The sequence below is a fragment of the Catharus ustulatus genome, chromosome Z (genome assembly GCF_009819885.2).
Source record: "Catharus ustulatus isolate bCatUst1 chromosome Z, bCatUst1.pri.v2, whole genome shotgun sequence".
Lineage (NCBI taxonomy): Eukaryota > Metazoa > Chordata > Aves > Passeriformes > Turdidae > Catharus > Catharus ustulatus.
The window spans coordinates 17,001,492-17,022,113 of NC_046262.2; the positions used below are offsets into that span (position 1 = coordinate 17,001,492).

Genomic DNA, 20,622 nt, shown 5'->3' on the forward strand with positions numbered 1-20,622 from the left:
ACTGAATTAAGAAGACATAGATGATAATCTGTTGCTGCAATAGGGAGTTTAGTCTTGATACTTGTAATCTTTCATTACTTTGGTTGTGCAACTCACTTGGGACCATACAATTGGGCTGCAAAACAATTGTTGGAAAATTTGCATGTAATTTACTTACAGTTTATTGTCGCTTTCTGAAAGGATTTTACATGGTAAGCATGAAAATAAAAGAAAAAAATGTAAAAATATACCTATAAATACTATGAAAGAAAGATACCTTGTTTGACACAATTCTACAAACACTAATTCTTCACAGAAGCAGCTTCACATGTCTAAAGCAAAAAAACAGAGTCATGAGATCAAATACGTCAAACAACATATGCATGCATCTTTGCCAAAAAGCACCCTTCTGCCCAGGCAAAGGGTTACCTCACAAATATTAAACAATTTCTCCCACTGGAAAGCAAACTCATGGCTAACTTTTCTATTGACCCAAGACTTTATTTTAACTGTACCTTGTAAAAATGTGGCTGTTTATAATGACTTAGAAAGGTATCTACCCTGCAGTTGTGCAACATTCAATTCAAAACAAGCATCTGTTATATCCTTTTTTTCAAGTATTCGTCTATCAGTACAAGTATCAGTAAAAAACAAGTTTAGTATTGGTGTTTAAAACAAAAAAATCTCATTCAGCTCTGACACAAGCACACAGTCTGCAACTCACAAAGACATTGTTTTAAATAATATCTATTTTGTCAGCAAATACAAGATTAAATCCCTACTCATAATATTTACAAGAGACCAGGTTTTGAAAATAGTAACTAGAACATCTTCTACAACTGATGACTTCAAAGCAAGCACTGAGTTGAAAGCACTAAACTCAAGAACCTTGGTGGACAAAAAGGGACAGGCAATCCTAATCAAGTCCTCAGAAAAGAATCAAAAGGCTCAACAACACCTGACAGAATTGCTGGAGCCAGTTAGTTTTGCCGCCCAGAAGATATACTCACCTCAACTCACTGTGACACAACTTTAAATAAATCACAGCACTGAATATAGCTCCAAGAACACAATCAGAAAGCAACATGAGAAAAGGAAGATGCTAGAGGTTTTTTTCTGGTGATATGTTTTCTCAATACACCTAAGATCAAGGCACACTTCTGCTCATTTATAATGGATGAAGCGCTCACTTGGAATTGCTGGATCTTCCAGGCAAAAGTTTTTCCATCTCTATTCTTATCTGCATCTTTTTCAGTGTATAAAATTGCAGAAATTAGCAGTACAAGTGTATAAAACATACACTTTTAATTAGGTATGTAATTGTAAGTGTAATACACTTGTAATGATGCATGGAGCCTGAAACATTCTCAGTGCTTATGTGTTTTAAGGAACATGTGGATACCCAAAAGCCCATGCAACAACACTATAGTAAAGGTAACAGGAACTTTGACCAGAACTGCTGTTTGCTAACCTTGTGTACTCAACTCCAACTAGTAACTCCAAGGCTTCCCTTTCTGCATAAGATGTCACAGCCCTTTAGCACATTCCATTAATAACATTTCTAATTTAAACTCCCTGAATTCTTTTTAATACTGTTCTCAGGGATAATAGACACAGAAAATATTTTCATATTCTCCTTTGATGCTGAATAATTAGGTTTCTAAAATACCAATCTTATTGCACATAATAATTTTTAAAAATAAATCTTAGTTTAGAGACTAAAAGCAACCTGATGTTGATGGAAAAGCAATGATATGTGAACAGGAAATAAGACTAGATCCAAGAACTCTCTTGCCATCATAAAAAGTAATCAAGTGGATGCACTAGAGAACTATGCTCTCCTCTTTTAGGCAATATTGCCAGTAGAACAGACTGTTTCCAGGACTGCAGTTGCTCAGGCAGTGAAAGATGCAGATTAGCAAGCAGAAAATTAATAGCTGCAAGAACAGCATAGACATTCTCAAGAATTCTGGACCTTTTCTCCAGTCTTGCTGAAACCTGTAATTATAGAAGTTTCTAGGCAAGAAGAAAGCACTGAGAAAAGAGATCTCTCATTGTAGAGTGCACCATCTCTCTACATAGGCTGTCTATACAGTTTTGGGTTCACTCAGTGCTGTGGGCCTTACATAAAAAGTCATGAATTTGTTAAAACACAGATGTCAGAAAGCCAACAGCTTTTCCTCATACATCAAAGCAGCACCTCCAAGCAGAAGGAATCCATTAGCTATGTGCCCCTGGAGTAGATTAAGCATCTTCATAAATACCTCTGAATTAAAGTCTCACATCCTGTGCAGTCAATGCAATTCTGATTACACTGGAGAGCACTCCTGGACACCACTCACAATACCTCTGCTTTCTAACTGCAATTTCCTGTCCCAGAACTGATTCTAGCTGTTCTCTCAATGAGGAGGAGTAATGGATACACAGCAAAGCATCAGGTCATCCAGGGAATCATACCTCATGGACCTATTCTTATGTTCCAGGAATCACAACTTTAGGATTTCCTACCATCACATCTGAACATCATGTTTAATAGCCACCCACAATGAACCTGCCTTTGAAGACACAAATTCCTGGTCTATTCATTTTGACCTCCCTAACATTGCTGCACAAGTGAGAATTTAACTACATTGACATGAACAAACAGTTCCTGCATTTTAACTATGAGTTCTTCCATAGGAAAAAACCCAAAAATCTCTTATTGCCTAGCTATCCCCTCTGATTTCAGACATCTCTTACGAAGACATCTCCTCATACCAGTCAGCTGTATCTTCTTCAGACTGAAGGGCTATAACTACTTATCCCTGTTTGTATGGAAGCAATTGCTTTTCTTCAATTACCACATCATTCTTCTCTGTATTTTCTTTGGTTTTACAATACCCTTCCTGAGATGACGCAACCAGAAATGTAGCATGTAAGACAAGAGCAAACCTTACATTTACACAGCACAAAAATAAGATCTTCCCCTCTTTTTCCTTCTTAATACTCTAAATTTGTTGACAGATGTCTGGGTTGAGATGACATTTTGAAGAAGGATCCTCCTTCCCTTTCCTGAGCACTGATGGTATTTTAGGGCCTATCCATGCATCTGTACTGCCATGTGACTTCTATAAATATATGCAACTTTGCATGTATCAACACTGAATTTTGTCTGCCAGTTTATTACAAATATCAAAAGAGGTACTACAATTTTTTTCCTGGGTTCAATATGCATTCTTAATATTTGTCTCTGCATCAGCCCATCCAAAGCCCATCCATATGCAGCTTATAAAACTAAACACAAACATGAAATTTCTTGTCATTTCTGCATTCACTTCTCCCTCTTATTCACTGCCAGAGCTCTGCATTTGTATTTCTCACAAAATTTGTATTACAGATTACAAAATTATTACTTCATTTTTAATTGCTTTTAAGTTTTTAACCTCTATTACAGTCAGAATCATATAAAGGAAGACTAGGCAATAGTTGTTTTCAAAGCTAATAAAATGTGGAAAACAGATGTTTCATCCATACAAAAGCTCCAAGTCATAACAAAAGAAGAAATCTGCAAACTTACTTCCTCCATATCAACAGCTCCTAGTGGATCTTGGATGCCATCTTGCTTACTCAGACTCTCCAGTGCCAAAAGCTAATGTGGGTCCTGTGAACAAATTTTTCTTCTGTTGCTCCACCAAAACATAGAGCAGAACATCAAAGATTCATGTTCTTCCAACTGTTTGCTCTTATTGGGGCAGGACTGCATCTAGTGTAAGAATACTTGTCAGCTACATTTCCTGCTTTGTGTCTCTTCCTCAGATAGAAGGAACGAACTTACTCATTGGCAATTAATTTAGTCACCTTACCAGAGAGAAAAAACAAATTCTGTGAGCTGAAGAGCTCTGGCATGAGATGAGCCATCTTTTGTTAGATTGCAAATACTCTACTTATGTCCATAAGGACTTTTATATAGTCACAGTCAGACGGTTTGCACTTCAGAAAGTTATGCTGCACACACAGTGAAAAACAGCAAAACCAACATACTACAGAGCAGTATGAGCCAAAACACAAAGAAGCACGAGACTTTAAATACTGTTGCAGTTTCTTCATGGGGCTTTACACTCACTGGGCCCACATTTGTGGTTTTAAACTAAGCTAAAAATGCTTCTTTTATTAATGGAGAGCTAATATCCTCACACAGTCACAAAACTTCAGATCTCAGTTTAAGAGAAGAAACATCACAAGCTGATAGAATTAAAAAACATGAGCTGATGATACTGACATCAAGCCAAAAACGTTAATCAGCATATGGTATTAGAAGGAATACTTTGTCCTTACTAAAGGCAGATAGCTTGCATTTCTAACCTTTTGTGAAATTCATTACCATGTTGCTTCAAGCTTGGAGGTCTGACTGAAGAATACAGGAGCAGCACACTGCAGAGCAACATGATATGGTAGTATATAGCAAGAGCTGGCATTAAAGACCAAGTATTCTTACTACATACTTCAGACACTAGTCCTTCTGATGTGGGCCTGTGGTGCAAAAACGCATTAGTGAAGTAAATCTTTCCATCTGGTTTCATTTGAAAAATATTAAGTTCATGCCATCTGTGATCACTCTGCAATGCAAACCTTTGACTGTAAGCATTACCTTCTTCCATCAGAAGATTGACATCTAATCCAAACACTAATACAGTTGCATGCACCTTTACAGCTGTTGTTTTCTTTCCTGCATTCAGCTATGTCTTTATTTTGAAAGAACTGTCAGACCCCTCATCCTTGTGTCTAATCAACTTCCCAAACTGAAGAGAGGATAATAAAATAAAAGCCCTTGTGCTCTACAGAAGGTGTAAATTTTCAGGGCTGTTAACAGCTGATACATGATGCAACACAGAGTCCAAATAATACTTATTGGCAAAAGACAGAATTCATATGAGAGCGGTATTAAGCAAACAGTAAGAGGACACAGCCCTATGTATGGGAACTGTGGCTGCTCATGTTGCAGGTAATGTATCAAAATCACACACATGCCTCAGACGAAAAATACAGAGTTGCTAGTACAGACCTTACCCATTTTCCTTATTCTAAGGACTGCATCTACAACTTCACAAATTTTCAGTGAAGTAAAAATCTTACCTTCAAACACATGCCTCTATAACGCATTTGTGGTATAAGAAAAAATGTTTTCTATGACCTGCAGATACCAAACCATGGATCTGGCAACAGCAATGGAAAGACAAGGTCTGAAGTATACCAGAATAACTAAACGATCTTGATCTATCCCATATTGCCACTTGCTGAATCTAACCTGTCCAATTAAATTTAAAAGTCTTTCTTTAAAAGAAAGAAAAGTTGCTCAGAAACTTTTTTTTTTTTAAATTATCACCTAACACTTTCAGAACACCCATTTGGTATATGCAGCTTTCCTCAACCAAGACTTTGTCTGAAGTATCTGTCTAGAATGTGAGGTCAAAACTGTTCAGAAACCAATCAGAAACTCTTAAGTCAGTTTAAGGCCTATTCACATAGTCATCCAAAATTTAAAATTTAGTTCCATTTACTCAAAAAACTTACCAAATTTTAGGTTTCATGCACATGCATACAGGAGTAAAAGAGTTTGTACAGTCTGCTAACACCAAAGAACAAAAGAACAAAGAACAAAATAAACCAACCAAAACTTGTTATAGTTAAAAGAAACCAATCTCCAACAAAGCAACAAGGATTCTAAAACACTAAGAGTGTGCACTCCCTTGACATTTCAGAACCCATACTCCTTTTTAATTCCTCAGGAAAGAGACCAAAGCAAACGAAAAAAGAAAAAATTACTAAAGCTGAAGCAGTTGACCATTCAAGAAGAGCTATCCTCCATTTCAGGTCAGAATATCCTCTTCCATACCAGCACAAGAAATATTTTTATATACAAGTAAGATAGTACATAGTATCTTAGGATATAATTTAGGGATAAGGTATCATAACAAAAATGCTAAAAATACAAAATTAAACAAGTTATCAAATTTTTCTTATAAACCTCTTAGGCCCACACAACACCTTTCTTTGTGAAAAGACAGATTCAAATTTCTACATCACTCTCTCAAACAGTTTTTAAAAATTCTACACAGATCAGGCTGATACATTGAACAGAAGCATGTAAGAACTTTATTAAGTGCAGAGCATGCCACTGAAGAAGTGTATTGTGAAAGTCTACTCAGGAGCTTAAAATCTGCATTGTAATTGCAGCACAAAAGAAAAACCAAAGCATAGCATTCTTATTGTTTCCCTACAAGTTCTCCAAGCAAAAACTGTAAGACTGGTCACATGCCATGCTTTTCACAAGATTCATCATGGCATAACTTCTTAAATTAAGCATAGTCTGCTGAACAGAGGCCAACCAACACAAGTCTCTGAATACACTAAAATCTTTCCAGACACACTGTAGCAAGAATGAAGCTGAAGAAGGCTGCAGACAGTACCCTGGATTATGTAGTCACAAAAACCTACAAATCTACATTGACGCAGTTGCGTTCACATAGTATATTCTAAAAGAGTTAACTAAAGGAGAGTTAACAAGGAGAGCAACAGGTGTAAGTAAAACATGCCTCTGAGTGAAGATGTGTTCTTTTTCAGAGGTTGAACTTAATTTAGTCATGTTGATTAAAAAAAAAAAAAAAAACAACAACACAAAACACACCACTCCTAACATTATAATTACATCAACACAAAAATAAAAGAGGCACCAGGCTGAAGAGCATCTTCCAGCTATCAAAGCTACAGAGGCCAGTGATTTTTTGTTGTTATTGTTGTTACAATGTAAAACTGCAAAAACAGACCAGAGCATCACAGAAGATACTCTTTTAGTATCAATTTATTATCAAATGGCATTAGCCATAAATCAAGGATCACACTTTAAGTCAGGGAGGCCCTACTCAGGTTCTGGGTATCTGACCATAAAAGTTTCAGGCTATAGTCCAAGCCTGCTCCAACTGATTTCACTCTGAAAAGGTTTTGAATGCTTTCAATAACCTGATGATATTGAAAGGTATGTCACATGTTCAGTGTTTCTTGGCATCTGCTTCCTAATGGAGAAAAGACATCTCCATCAACGTAGGTCCAATCTAGCTAAAATCAGGAGAAGAACCTTTTCATGCAAGTTTGGGAAGAGCTAGCTGAGGGCAGACACCTTGTGGAGACAGACTGACTCCTGAGTTCATGCTGCAGCAAACCTGACCTCACCTGCCCTCACCTCCTTCCACTAAACTCCCTCACTCAGCCCCACTGATAACCAAAACTCTGTCAAATACTCTGTGTCTCAGCACTACTGCATGCAAAAACCACTCATCCTTTGCTCTCTGCCTCATATTTCAAGCACAGGAGAAAACCTCACTGCCTGCAGGCCTCATGCAACACAGGTGTCCAATATGAGGTACCAGCAAAGGGACCTTCTGTTTATGTTTTCATGCCCATGTATGTGCAAGAACCCAAAATAAATACACAACACACAAGATTTGTATGCGTACAAACATGTATGGCTGCTTTTGCTATGGAAATAATGAGACAATTGTTCTTCAGCCATAGGCTAACATTCATACTGTAACTTCAAGTCTCATACAAAGAGTAGGCCCATCTTTCTACCAGGGCAGACTGTGACAACAAGCTGAAAACAGGTGTACACAACTAGTTGCCTAACTCACCATCACTTTTTTGTTAGAGTAGACTTTCTGGGGTGCCTGAACCTCATGATCAATGCAGAACAAGGTATTTTAGAACTGACACCAAAGAAGACCACACAACAAAAGAGAGGAAAAGGACCAGCTGGAGAATAAGAGTCAGGGAAAAAAAAAAAAGTAGAGCTATTTAATCCCCTCCCCCTTTAGTTAATACAAAAACATGCTCTCAATTTGCAAGGCTTATTAAATTTATTGTTCTCAGAGTGGTTGGCCTTCCACACAACAGCCTGTAGCAGTCACAAAGGTTAATGCAAGCATTTCAAAGTATACAGAATGACCAGTTTCCTCTGGACATTAGTTTATTAAGGGGGAGTGGGGGAGGAATCTAAGAAACAGCTCCAGGCTCTCAAGGAGCTAAGAGGCTGCACTTGATACCCAGCAAGTTTATTACCAGTATTTCATTAACTAGATTCTTAAAGAGAAGTCTGTCTACCATTTCAGCCACAGAGAACTCATTTTCTAGCATCTCTCTGTAGTATTTATATTCAGAGACACAAGCCTAAAACGTTTTGGGGGGTGGGGGGATGAGGCTCAACAAACCAGAATAAATTTCAGCTACATGGACACAAGAATATTAAAGTATGAATTTAATGTATTTCTGCTTAAGTTAGCTGCCATAAAAGGAAAAGCCAGACACTGCGTGCAGCTCTCATCTCAGCATTGCAAATAATCGGTTCATTAAAAAGAGCATCTCCAGATATTCTGTTGCATTTGACAAGCCTGTCTTGAAAGCCTACACTCACAAGCATCCCGTGTGAAGAAGTATGAATGACAGACTCAAGAGACTGACTCCAAATACTTCCTGGTTGCACTTGACATCAACAACGAACAGGGATGGCCAGAAGATGCCTGCTCCTCATTGCCCCAGCTGGTCTTCGCAGCACTTCACGGTGAAGGAGAGGGCACCAGTTCACAGCACAGCGCTCGAAGCAGCATGACTGGAGCCATGGCATGCCAACAGGACTGGAGCGATGGGATGTGCTCGTTACGCCCCCGCACTGCTAGGCTGAAGCGACCAGGTGAGCAGGTACCACACTAAAACAAAGCCACCTGCTCATCAGCGAGCCGTGCCGCGGCAGTGAGGTTTTTGCTCGCCGAGGGTGCGCGGGTGAGTGCAAACACCAGCCACGACCCCAGCCGAGGTGCACGCCCGCGAGACGATCTTTCACAGACGATTAAAGGCAATATTAATTAAAGAGCCATAAACACTACCCCCGAATACCAGCTGCCCGGGCGCTCGGCTGATCCCGCCCGCGGTAGCAATTTAGTTCACTGAAGCGTGCCCTAAGCTCCAGCATTTAGGAAAAAAACAGCGACCCGGGTCACGGCTTTAGCAACCTAATAGCGGCGAAATGAGCGGGGCCCGGCCGCTTTATCGCCCCTTAACAGCCCAGCGGGCCGGGCTCGGCAGCGCGGGCGGACCCGGCTACCCCCGGCCCCGGACTGTCCCCCGCAGCCCGCCGCGCCGCGGCCGCCGCCCCAGCCGCTCAGTAAGATGTCCGACGGTCCACTGCCGCCGGGAACCTACCAGGTAATCCATGTACCGGGGTGGCGCCGGGCGCCGCGCTGCCGAGCTCTCCGGAGGGGCCGCGGGCGCCCGCCCGGCTGACAGCGGCGCAGGGCCAGCGGGGGCACGGCGGCGCGGAGCAGCGGGGGGCGGGCGGCGCGGGGCGCTCGGCGCGGCGGGGCCGGGCGGGCGCGCCGGCGGCGGGCGGGGGGCGCGGGCGCTGCCCCGGCCGCGCTGTCAGAGCCGCGCTGCCGCCCGCACCTCGCGGCGGAGGGAGCGGGGCAGGGGCGGGCAGGGGCGGGACGCGCCGTCAGCTGATCGCACACGTGGGGGCGCGGCCAGGCCGCCCTTAAAGGCATAGGAGCGCGGGCGGCTGCGGCTGTGGGCGCTATGTCCTCCCGCAGCCCAACGCATTGCAGAGAGGGACGATGGAGCTGGGGAATGGACTGCAGCACACATCCTAGGAAGAGTGCTTGGTGGAGCTGGGGGTGTTTAGCCCAGGGCCGACTCTCTACAGCCGCCTGAAAGGAAACTGTAGGCAGGTGGGGATCGGTCTCTTCTCCCAGGCAACCAGAGACAGGATAGGAGGACATGGTCTTAAGCAACTCCGGGGTGGGGTTGGGTTGGACATCAGTAAGAATTTCTTCACAGCGGGGGTGATTAAATACTAGAATGGGCTGCCCGGGGAGGTTGAGGAGTTACCATCGCTGGAGGTATTTAAGGAAAGACTGGACATGGCACTTAGTGTCATGGTCTAGCTGAGATCGTGGTGTTTGGTTATAGATTGGACTTGACGCTCTCATAAGGTTTCTTTCCCAATCTAATTGATTCTGTGATAATTTCCCTAAGCACCCGTGAAAGCAACGCCCACGTCTCGTACTGCAACCTGACATCCTAACCTGGAGGCTTTTCCACAAATTTGTAGCGTTAAGCAGGAATGCCTGACTTCTGCAGAAATTGAAGGAAATTTCTCCACGTGTGTGACAATGGGATAGGAAATGTAAAAATGAGGCATCAAGCGAAAGAACAAGGCGGGGCGGGAACCCTTAGTAGTAGTTAAAATAACTAGGAGAGTAGGTAAGGAGCTAGAAGAAAAGAGGTGTAAATGAGAAGCCGAGATCAACTGGGAACCAATACTTGTAAGACTATTGGTAAGCACTTCACCTAGACCTAGTAAACTGCGGTGGGAGAAGAGAAATTACAATTGCTGCTCTGAATCTTGTAACTAATTAAGGCCTGTTGTGGACAGTCTCAGTTACTATATCTGGAGAGTGTTGGTAAGATGTTCGTCTTGTGCTGCCCAAAACACATCTTGTCAATGGATAATTCATTTTCCTTCTTCATCTAGCCTAGAAAAAATAGATTCCTGGGACAGTCCTTACATTACTTTGGGATTCAATATCAAATACATCTGCATAGCAAATTAGGTTTAATTTAGATGAGTACGAATTATTTTTTTTTTAATTTCTATCATTTAGAAGTTCACTTATTTTCGTGCTTTAATAGGTAATGGGTGGAATGAGGGATACAGGTCTGGCCCTTCCTGCTATTCAGCATTTTGACTGTTTTCCATGTAATCACAGCAACTGCTGGCAACTATCACTTGATCCTGAAATGTTGTTTTGACAGGGGGAACTACGGTGTAAAGACTACTTTAGCCACTACAAAAGTGTTAAAGTAGGCCTCTCAATAATGTAACACAGGAGCTGCAAGAAACTCTGATTTCATCATACTTCTGTCACCAGACGTGATTTTTAAAGTTTTGCAGTGCTTTCCCCTTAACCTTTAAAACCCTTTATTTCTTCTTTTTTAGCAGTAATACATCATTCTTGAGACTTTCTGCCTTTTGATGCTGCTCTAAATGAAGGGTGACTGAAATGAGAACATCAAGAACAAGCAGATACTTCAGAACTGTTTCTGGTGAGACAAATAGGAAAGGACTGGGAATTATTTCTGCTATAGATGATTGAGAAGAAAATAGAACCTATGTGTAGAGAGTTGCTGCAGAAATGCTGCATTGATAAGAAAAGAAGTAATTTGCTTTCATTGCAAGAAGGAAGATGCAGTTCAGCTACTAGAAAATAATGGGAAGGGTATTTGAACATTTGAAGTTAGCAGAATTTCTGAAAGCAGCCATGAGTTGTAATAACATTTCTCAGATGTAGTTTAGTTTAGTTTAGTTTAGTTCCTGAATGCAGATGTACATCTGGAGAAAAAGAAGACCCCTCTGTTTTATATGAAGCTGATCTGATTATGAAGATGCAGTTTGTTTATATATCCAAAGAAAAATGTTTATTCTATTTTATAAATGTGATTTTCTTTCTAGTTTATAAACAAGACCTCATGATCTGAACACAAAATTGGTTTTAAAAAAATCAAGAAATTTCTCATGTATACATTGAAAATCCTACAAACTTGATCAAGAGAGAAGCTAAGCTTAAATTTACATATTAGTCGTTCTATTCACTGTAAACACATTATTCCTTTGGCCATTGCATAGCCTAATGGCACATTAATTTTATTACATATAGTGGAGATTAACATTGAAAAATAGCAGAATGTAAGCAGATCACAAGTCCTATATTACATTTTCTAGCAAGTCCTGTAAGATTTCTTTCATTCTAAATGAAGTTCCATTTCATATTGGAATATATATCTAAAGCAGTGTCAGTTATCTTCATAAAGAATCTTGTCAGCAGGAACGCATATGTCAAGATAGGATGGAAAAGATCAAAGTATTTAAATGGAGCAAACGTCATATGTTGGCTGTGAGGTAATTAGGTTCCAAAAATGGAAGCTACCAGGTTTTACTGATACAAGGAGCCCTGATAACTCTGTTTAAGGACATTAATTACTGGAGGGGTGAATGGCTTGGTATTTTATCCCTCTAATTAAAGTTGAGAAGCAAAGCATTTATTAGCTTTGAAAGTACTGAAAGCGGCTAACTTACTCATACTTATCAACATTGGTTTTCCATGGTACAAGGTTGTTACAGCAGACATGCACAAACTCATAGGGTGGTTAGCAGGAAAGCAAAACATAATTTTTACCTTCAGGTTAATATCATATAGTTACTCTGGAAAATTAAATCTGTAGAAAAAAAACCCACACACAAAAATATGGCCTTCTTTGACCCAGGATGCTAATACAGTAATATAAAGGCTCCCAAACGCTACAAAATCCCTACTTTATTTGTTATGGCTAGGAATTTAGCATTGGATGCTTTAGAAGGTACAAACTGTGGTTAGTTCAAGAATACAAATGATGTGATAAAACAGTCTCTTACTTCACTGGCAGAACAGACAAGAAGTTGGACCAAATAGGAAGTTAAGATTAGTTAGAAGAGTTTTGTTGTTCAGCAGCTGGAAAACCGATAGGAAAAAATATTTGAATAGTCTAATGGTAATAGATTTCTAAGTATACATTTTAACAATAAATGTGTGTGGCCAATTGTGACCAAAACTATTTCCTAGAAATATCCAGAAGGGCATAAAAATGTAAAAAGAGCTGGGCAGAGAAATGAAAGAATGAGGTTTTCATTAGGAGAGTTTGAATATTAAATAGACGCCAAGAGCAGTCAGCAGTTTTATTTGCAGCTCAAATTTCAGTAAGTAACTTGGAGCCTGCTGTTAATCAAACTCATGTAACTTACAGGGAAAGGGAGAAGGTGCTCTGAGTAAATAATGCTTGAAGCAATTTGCAGCTCTTTATCTGAGGTATTGACAAATGTCAACATGCAGAGATACTACAGCCAAAGGTGAATGAACATTATGAGAGAAGCAAAACCTCTCAGTCAAAAATATCTCTCTCTTTGCTTTAATGTTTTGCTACCTTCTGGCATTTTGGTCACCATGTGTTCTATGTTTTTATATATATATATATATATATATATATATATACACACACACAATTTTTTTTTTGTACAAGTATACATGGATATGAAAACAAGCAAACAGATTTTGAAAAGGATTTTTCACCTGTTCTCCCTCTTCTTGTTTCCTGAAATATTTGGCTGACCTTCAGGTAACCTCACTGGCAAAGTAACAGCAGGCAATCTAAAAGCAAAGGTTAATGGTAGAACAAGGTCAAAAGTAAAAACCAGTTTCACACAGTAGTTACATTGATATAAATTTAGTATAATCATAATGAATAATTAATTTAAACGTATGATATGAATAAGTGATTGTAATATTACACTTGATTTTATGCAAGTTATTTACTACTTCCTGTGCACCAAAAATGTAACTGTTGATAAAATGATGCAAAAAAATTTGCATGAGGAAATTTGAATAGATTATATTGTCAAGCAGGCTGGAATTTACATATGATAGTTTTTAATTTCTATGTCACCCCAGCTCAAGTTGGTAGTGCTGTAGACTAATTTTTAATTTCATTCCTGTTCTATGTTAGGTTTTTAAACAGACCCACAGCAATAAAAAAATGTAATTAAGAGTCCTAGTCCTACACTGGCAGCCATGTCTGAATTATTAGCAGAATTTGAACACTAAATGGCCACATACATCTCCCTTGGTAGCAGAGTTTCTGTGTTTAAGAAAAGAAGGAATTTGGAAGTCTTGGGCTCAGGGCTTTAAGGTTTCTTCTCATACACACTTAAGAAAGCATTTTTGCTGTCTTTGCATGACACCTTTTATCGTGTAATATAGAAAACAGTGGTCTTGTGAAGATTAAAAAAAATAAATTCACAATTCTGATCATATTTAATTCTCTATTGCTTATGGCACTGTATAAAAGATGGAGTGGAAGTTCTACCTTACCTTCATGTCCTTGCCAAGAATCAACAAGGGGACAAACCCTAAGAAATCCAGTCCTGTTTTTCATGTCTGGTTTTCTGGGATAAACTGAACCTTTCAATTTTTGTTACTTAAGTGTGGTACATTTTACGAGGACTACAATTTTGCTCAAAGTTTTCAGTACATTTGTTTCTAATATTGTTTACAAAGCATTCAAATATTTATCTCTCATGTTCAGATTGTTTTGCCTTTTTACTGAATGAATATGTAAATAGAAACAGCACCGTTATATTCTGTGGTCTTTGCTCTAGTGTTAACATGCAAATACATGTGTTCATTTGTAGCATTTTCTTTTGTTTCCATGATGAGAGCTCTGTTAAGCTATAATTATACTTGTGCTCAAAATTTACCTCTAAAAAATGAGAGACACGATACTTAGTCTCTTTAAAATTATAAAATGAGCTGTGTTTGGATACAGTTCTTACAGCTTCCCAACTTCTTATTTGGGCCCAGAAAATTCTTCTTATGTTCAAAAGTTTTCAAACCATAGTCTTATTAAGGTGTGAAAAAAAATGCTATTGCTTTATTTAAAGAAAATGTATCTTATGACCTACATAATGCCTCTATTGTATTTGAAGGTAAACAGTGCCTATCCCACAGGTCTGCCTGTCCAAAGGAGAGGAAGGCCATGACACAAAGTCCTGCAGGAACCTGGAACATGGGTGACTGTCATCTGCATCAGTCTTTCTCTTCAGTCCAAAGCAGGAAGATTCAACAATGGAACATGAATAGGTGAGAGGAATTATAAAGTCTCAATGCAAGTGAACATACAGATAATTCTGAAACAAAAGAAATTGCAATTTCCCTACGACTGTGTGTTTCATATTCATACTGAACACGTTATCCCATTTTACATACTTCATCAGTATCTTCCTTAATAGTCATGTCTTCCCAAGAAGTCAGTGTAACTACAAATTTGTAAAACTAAACTTTGCCTGTAGTCTCAATACAGCAAATATATGCAATATGCTTGGCAAGGCATTGCAGCAATATGTGTAGAGGACCATCTAATCTCTTACTGGATATAATAAACATCAGATACAAAGTCTCTGTAGTTCAAGTTTTTCTATATTGTAACTTATTTGTTTCTGAGTATTAAATCAAAAGAAAAATGTTTTTCAGCAAAAATAATAAAATAAATGCTAAAAATTAATAAGAAATAATATCTTGGTATGGACATACCTTTGTGTCAGGTTTTAGCCTCCTTTAGGTAGTACATCAAGAAAAGAAAGGACAAAGTAATAACACATGCCTTAGAGTCTGAACTCCAGTTTCCATTTCACACAAATGTAATTATTTTATTCCTATCAGCCAATTTAAACTATGCAGGGATGTGAATACAAGTGTAATTAAACCTGCATTTTGCTATACAACATATCCTTTGGACTACTTTTCTTCTTAAAGCACATCCACATAATCTTTGATTTTAGCAATAGGGAGAAGGGAGAATATAATCTCTGTGGAAGGCTAGACACTCATCTTTCCAAAGATGCTATACTTGATTTGAACACCTAATTCATGTTTCCACTAAAATCACTTTTTTCAATTGAAGCAAGACAACAGCTTTCATGTAAAAGGTATTTTGTTCAGAAGTTTTCTTAGTAATTGAAGTGGATTTTCATAGGTCTTAAGCTCTCACTTCTACAGCTAGGCAGACTTGAAAGGAAAATATAGCTCTTGCATTCTGGCTACCCAGCATACCTCACCATGGCTGAGATAGAAATGTAAAGCAAACAAGTGAAGTAGCTTAGATGTGTTTATCCAATCAAAACTAAAAGGAAATTTGGTGATATAATTTGTCTCATAATTATCACATTGATCAAACTACGTGTTTTGCACTTTGACCATGTAGCCTGTGTGGTTTTGGAGTACATATTTTATCTTTGAACTTCGGCTAAATTAGCATGCCAAGATCTGACACTGTTACTTTCTGCATGGAAGATTTTTTTAATGACAGAAAACAAGACACCATCTGTTTGGACATGGGAAACTGACCCTGAAATGCCATTGCTCTGACAACTCTCTCCACTGTATCATGCTCCCAGCCCAGAAGATACTTCCAGTAATACTGTTCCCACATGACTGGAAGCTGCCATCCAAGATTATAACAGCATGAAGTGTGACTTCTGAGTCCTTTAAGCACAGGGAAGTGGCAACAAGAATTGGGATAAAGTGAGATGTAACAGTGGGATTCTGCTTGTTTAAATCCTTTGCCTTACAGAATTCCACAGAAGGAATAGAATTTAAAATTGGCCCCTTAGATCAGAATAGACACCTGGAAGGGATCAGAGATTGATTTACAATAAATGGCAAAAATCAGTATTGAGTTCTGCTGTGGTGGAAGTGGAAATGCTCAACAAGTGTATTAGAGAGTTTCATTCCTTGTAACTGATTGAAAGAATGGGAAGAAAAATTGGAATTGGCTATACGACATTTCAGTGGGAAGGATGATTGAAAGAACGGGAAGAAAAACTGGAATTGGCCATAGGACATTTCAGTGGGAAGGGTGACTGGAAAAAGTAAGGTGTGTGGAAAGGGGTGGGATTATAGAAAAATGAACCCCCAGCACATCTTGCAAAACAGGTCACAAGCACACTATTGATTACTTTGGTGGTGCCTGAAAGTTAAACTTGCCCATTGCCAATGGTATTGGTGAGAAAAGCCTCCAAAGATTTCAGCTGATTTTCATGAATAAAAACTGAATGTTTTTTTAGCAAGCCCTGTTTTCCCTTTTCCCTTGGGTATCTGGAGGAAGGTCAAGGAAGTCTCTACTGCCTATTGCTACTTTTTATAGAGCTTTTTGGATGCTGCTGGTAGTTGTACAGTTGTACCTTTAAGATGACTCAGTTAGTTGCTAGAACCTATAACAATATATAAATTGTTTATGTCCTTCTTTATTCCTCATTGTAGAGTAAAACTTCTGAGAAATGTTTCTTTTCCTCCCAAACAATTAAAAATAATAAAGTAAAATGCATAGAATCCTTTGGAGAAAAATATTAGTAGGCAAGAATAAGAGACATTATCAACAGAACCAGCTGGACAGAAATAAGCTATTTAAACAATTTAATTCTGCTTATTTAGCTGTGTAAAATTAGGTGTAGAAAACAGCTAAGGCACAGTCTGTTGTAACTCCCTAGCATATCAACTAAGAAATTTAATCTTTTTAAGGGCGTGAGAGCTATCTAACCATTTTTCCATAAAAAGCATGGAGCAAGGGTTATTGCCGTTTAACAAAGGACCAAGTGATTCTGTGCTGTGGAGAACAGAAGATGGTCACTGACAGGAAAGGATTCAGTCCAGAGATTGTGCTCTGGTGTCTTGCTTTTTTCCTGGGAAGATGTACCAAATGAATAGAGATGTTAATTCAAGATTATAGTAAATGTGAACTTGCTCTTACTACAGGCAATATTAGGTCTACATTAACTGCTTTTGTCTTAGATAACCACAAATAGTTACTGTATTTAAGACCATTGAATTAGTGCATTATAAAACTCACTTAGTATTTTTCCAACGAAGGGAATTATAAGAGATGATGGAGATGCTAAATATTTCATTTTAAGTATTAGTTAGGAACTCTGAAAGACCTATCCTGTTCACAGGCAGAAGCAAGTTGCTGTGAATCAGGGTATCTCTCAGCATTCCTCATCATTACCACTCACTTTTCAGGCTTTACTGACGTGCTCTGGGATTCAGAAAGGGGAAATGTGTGCTAGATTTCTGTCAGGATAAGGGTCCCTGCTGACAGACTTTGTGCAAAGGTCTGTATCATTAAATATACATTAAGTTTTGAAGAGACTCAGGAATGAAACCAATTCCACATACCTTATAGTAAAATGTAATTGCAGACTAAGAATAGGCAGAATGCTTATTTTATAGTCTCCTTATTTTATTCAAACTCTAAATGACTGATTAAAATTCTAAGTTATTATTTACAGTAAACTGCAAGATATAGTTAATATATACTGAGATGTAATCACAGGGTTATAGCAATGGTAATCCTAGGTAAAACAACAATTATTTGTAGTATGTTTTTCACATCTGCAATTTTACAGATTAGCATATACAGTCCCTTATCTCTCTTACATTAACTGCAACATTTTTTCCTATGAATGTCCATCTATGTGGCTGAAGCTTTTTTTTTTTAGTCTTTCTACAGTATAGGTATTATAAAAATAAATATTTAATCCTTTTGTCCCTTTGCTCATTTTCAGTCCAAAGGAATGCAAAATTCAATTTTAATATGAACTTTGCCCAGGAGAGGGCTGAAAAGTTGAGTGTACAAGTAGTTAATTTTAAATTGAACTCAAGCAATTTCATCCTATAAAAGCTTTTAATAGACAAAATCTATTAATAGTACTATAGTATGATAAATCTATGAACAGGCACTTTTTGTATTTTCTTTGCTAATGCTCTGCAGGTGAATACAACAAAAGCAATAGCCTTGCAGAGGACAAAACAGTTATATTTACTTTATCAACAAAAACAAATGGTAAATCTGCTGAAGACTTCTAAATTTCTATTCAAATGCAACCCTTTAATTACTACGTGTTTTCTTATTTTCTGTATACCCACTCTCCACTTGCTGCATCTTGTAATATCAGGTGCACTATAAGGGTGCCCAAGTAGTCACCCACTAGCAAGTGACATATTTGGGGCCCCCGTAGGGCAGCTGGGAAGGCTTACCCTTTCCATTAAGTCTGCTTTTAATACCTGAGTCAGCAAGCCGTTCTTTGGTTTCACCAGGACTGTTAAAGGTATGTGCACATTAAACTCAATTTCTTTGTCACTAGTGATACACCTTCATACTTACAATTTTTGTGATCCTCCTTGTTTGCTCTTTTTCCTCAGAAATCTTCAGATGTTATTTTGTGTTTTTGCATATGTATATTAGAAGATACCATTTCTCCTAAAAACAGTAATCTAAACAGAGCTATGATGCCAATACTTCTTCCTGCACTCTTTGAAAGTGAAATTAAAAGTCTGTGATTTTCCAGAAGCCAAAGAGAAAAACCTACCCTAGAGACAAGACCAAATTGGATTTCTTATCTTCCGAGGCAGTGCCCTAACCAAAATCCAACCATCCTTTCTTGTTAATGTCTTGGCAGCTGGATTATAAACCAATCTTGTCAGTAACAAAACCAGTCAGTGATAATCATCTGAGCAGCACAAACAATGCTGCAGATATGCTAAGGAGCAGTCTTGTGTATCCAAGAAGCTCAGCTGCATTAGAGACAAGAGTATGGGAATAAATACAACAGAGAGCTTACGCTCTTGAAAATGCATTTCCACTCAGGCAATTTACTCTGTCTGGATGAGGGCCCAATCATTCATGCAATTACAGATCCAAAGGAGAGGGAAAATAAGACAAGGATATGAATATTCTGAGTCCATATTAAAGAACTCTTGCTTAGGAATAAACTTTGTTTGTCTTTTGAACATACTCCACATAGTCTTGAGGATGGGAAAAACTGGCAAGAAGCTGTGCCATGAAGAAATGTAAATAATGGCCCTGAGATTGGCTCTGTTGTCTAGAGCATGGTGCTATTAACACCAGTGTTGTGGTTTCAATCCCGTTACGGACTATTTAATTAGGAGTTGGACTTGAAGATTCTCATGGGTCATTTCCAACACAGAAAAATTCAGTGGATCACAGTTTCAAAGATGCTGGTGGTTCTCTCAGCCAAACTGTATCTCAGGAATAAAAATAAAATCAGGAAAACAGGTTGAAATATGGTAAGGTTGTGTAAGAGCTCTTTAAGGGACAAATATTTTATGTGGTAACTATAAATTTCAGCTCTTGAAGCAACTCTAAAGCATGTTTACAGGGCTCTTTGATTCTCATTAACCTATTTTAGATTTTTCCATTGAGGCGTGGAGCGTTTAAGAATAAAATGGAGGTGAATTTGTTAATTCATTAAAATGCGGTTCTGTTAATACTGACTCAGATAATTAGAGCTAAATATTGTGGTTATTCTGAACATTTAAAACCCCACAACTAATGGTACAAAAATATCCAGATACTGGGAGATTCTTTCAAGTGAAGCTGTTTATATTTTGAGCAAAAAGTAGTGTCCATTTGTGCTTAGAGCAAATGATTCTTATTAGTGTTGATCAGAAATCCTTAATTGTCACCATGCTCAGCAGTTCAGCATGCGTATTAATGTGTTGTCTTAGAACTGAGCCATAGGCAAAAGTAATGTTTTTTACACACTCTTTTAATGGCTAGCTTTCAGAATACTAAGACATGTTACTGCATACAAATGCATATTGATAAAAGTCCCAATAAATTCTGTGGTATATAAATAGACTTCCAATTTAAACATTTTAACCCAGGTCCTACCAAATCCTTCCTACACTTCCTAATATCATTTTGCTGCAGATAGGGAAGTTCTGGTGTAAATCTTCTGGAACAGAAAACACCCAATAGATTCAGTCTCTAGACAGGGAAGTGCCAAGAGGTTTCATTTTACCACATCAGCTGACTCGTAATTCTCAAGGAAGAGGAGCAGACAGAAGTCACGGTGTACTCAGATCTAACTTCACCATTGAAAACTGTACATTACTATCTGAATTATAAATGCAATTCTGTCTTTCTGCATATCTTTCATCCTTAAAGCAAATTGTG

The 20,622-nt window shown here is 38.4% G+C and overlaps 1 protein-coding gene and 1 long non-coding RNA gene across 7 annotated transcripts in view; one reads left to right on the forward strand and one right to left on the reverse strand.

Annotated features, from left to right (window-relative positions):
• The window catches only part of ARL15 (ADP ribosylation factor like GTPase 15), a 232,237-nt gene extending 222,960 nt beyond the window's left edge, over positions 1-9,277 (reverse strand). Inside the window, exons 1-2 of one of the 5 annotated variants that reach the window (XM_033085689.1) lie at positions 9,208-9,260; positions 158-173 (exon numbers count right to left, since the gene is read on the reverse strand). Coding sequence is in view for 2 of the 5 variants with exons in the window: in XM_033085692.1 (XP_032941583.1) it covers positions 9,208-9,219 (12 nt within the window). In the remaining 3 variants the exon portion in view is untranslated. Of the gene's footprint in view, positions 1-157; positions 174-256; positions 312-3,535; positions 3,555-9,207 lie in introns of those variants that run through there. The other 4 variants (XM_033085688.1, XM_033085692.1, XM_033085690.1 and 1 more) reach the window with 4 other exon arrangements.
• A 257-nt stretch (positions 9,278-9,534) lies between these two features.
• LOC117011025 lies at positions 9,535-15,904 on the forward strand. 2 transcript variants are annotated; one of them, XR_004420832.1, is made up of 3 exons: positions 9,535-9,728; positions 11,000-11,106; positions 14,576-15,904. It is a non-coding gene; the product is annotated as an uncharacterized LOC117011025 (long non-coding RNA). The 2 variants fall into 2 exon arrangements; XR_004420831.1 differs by having other exon boundaries at positions 14,598-15,904.
• Positions 15,905-20,622: the final 4,718 nt, after the last annotated feature.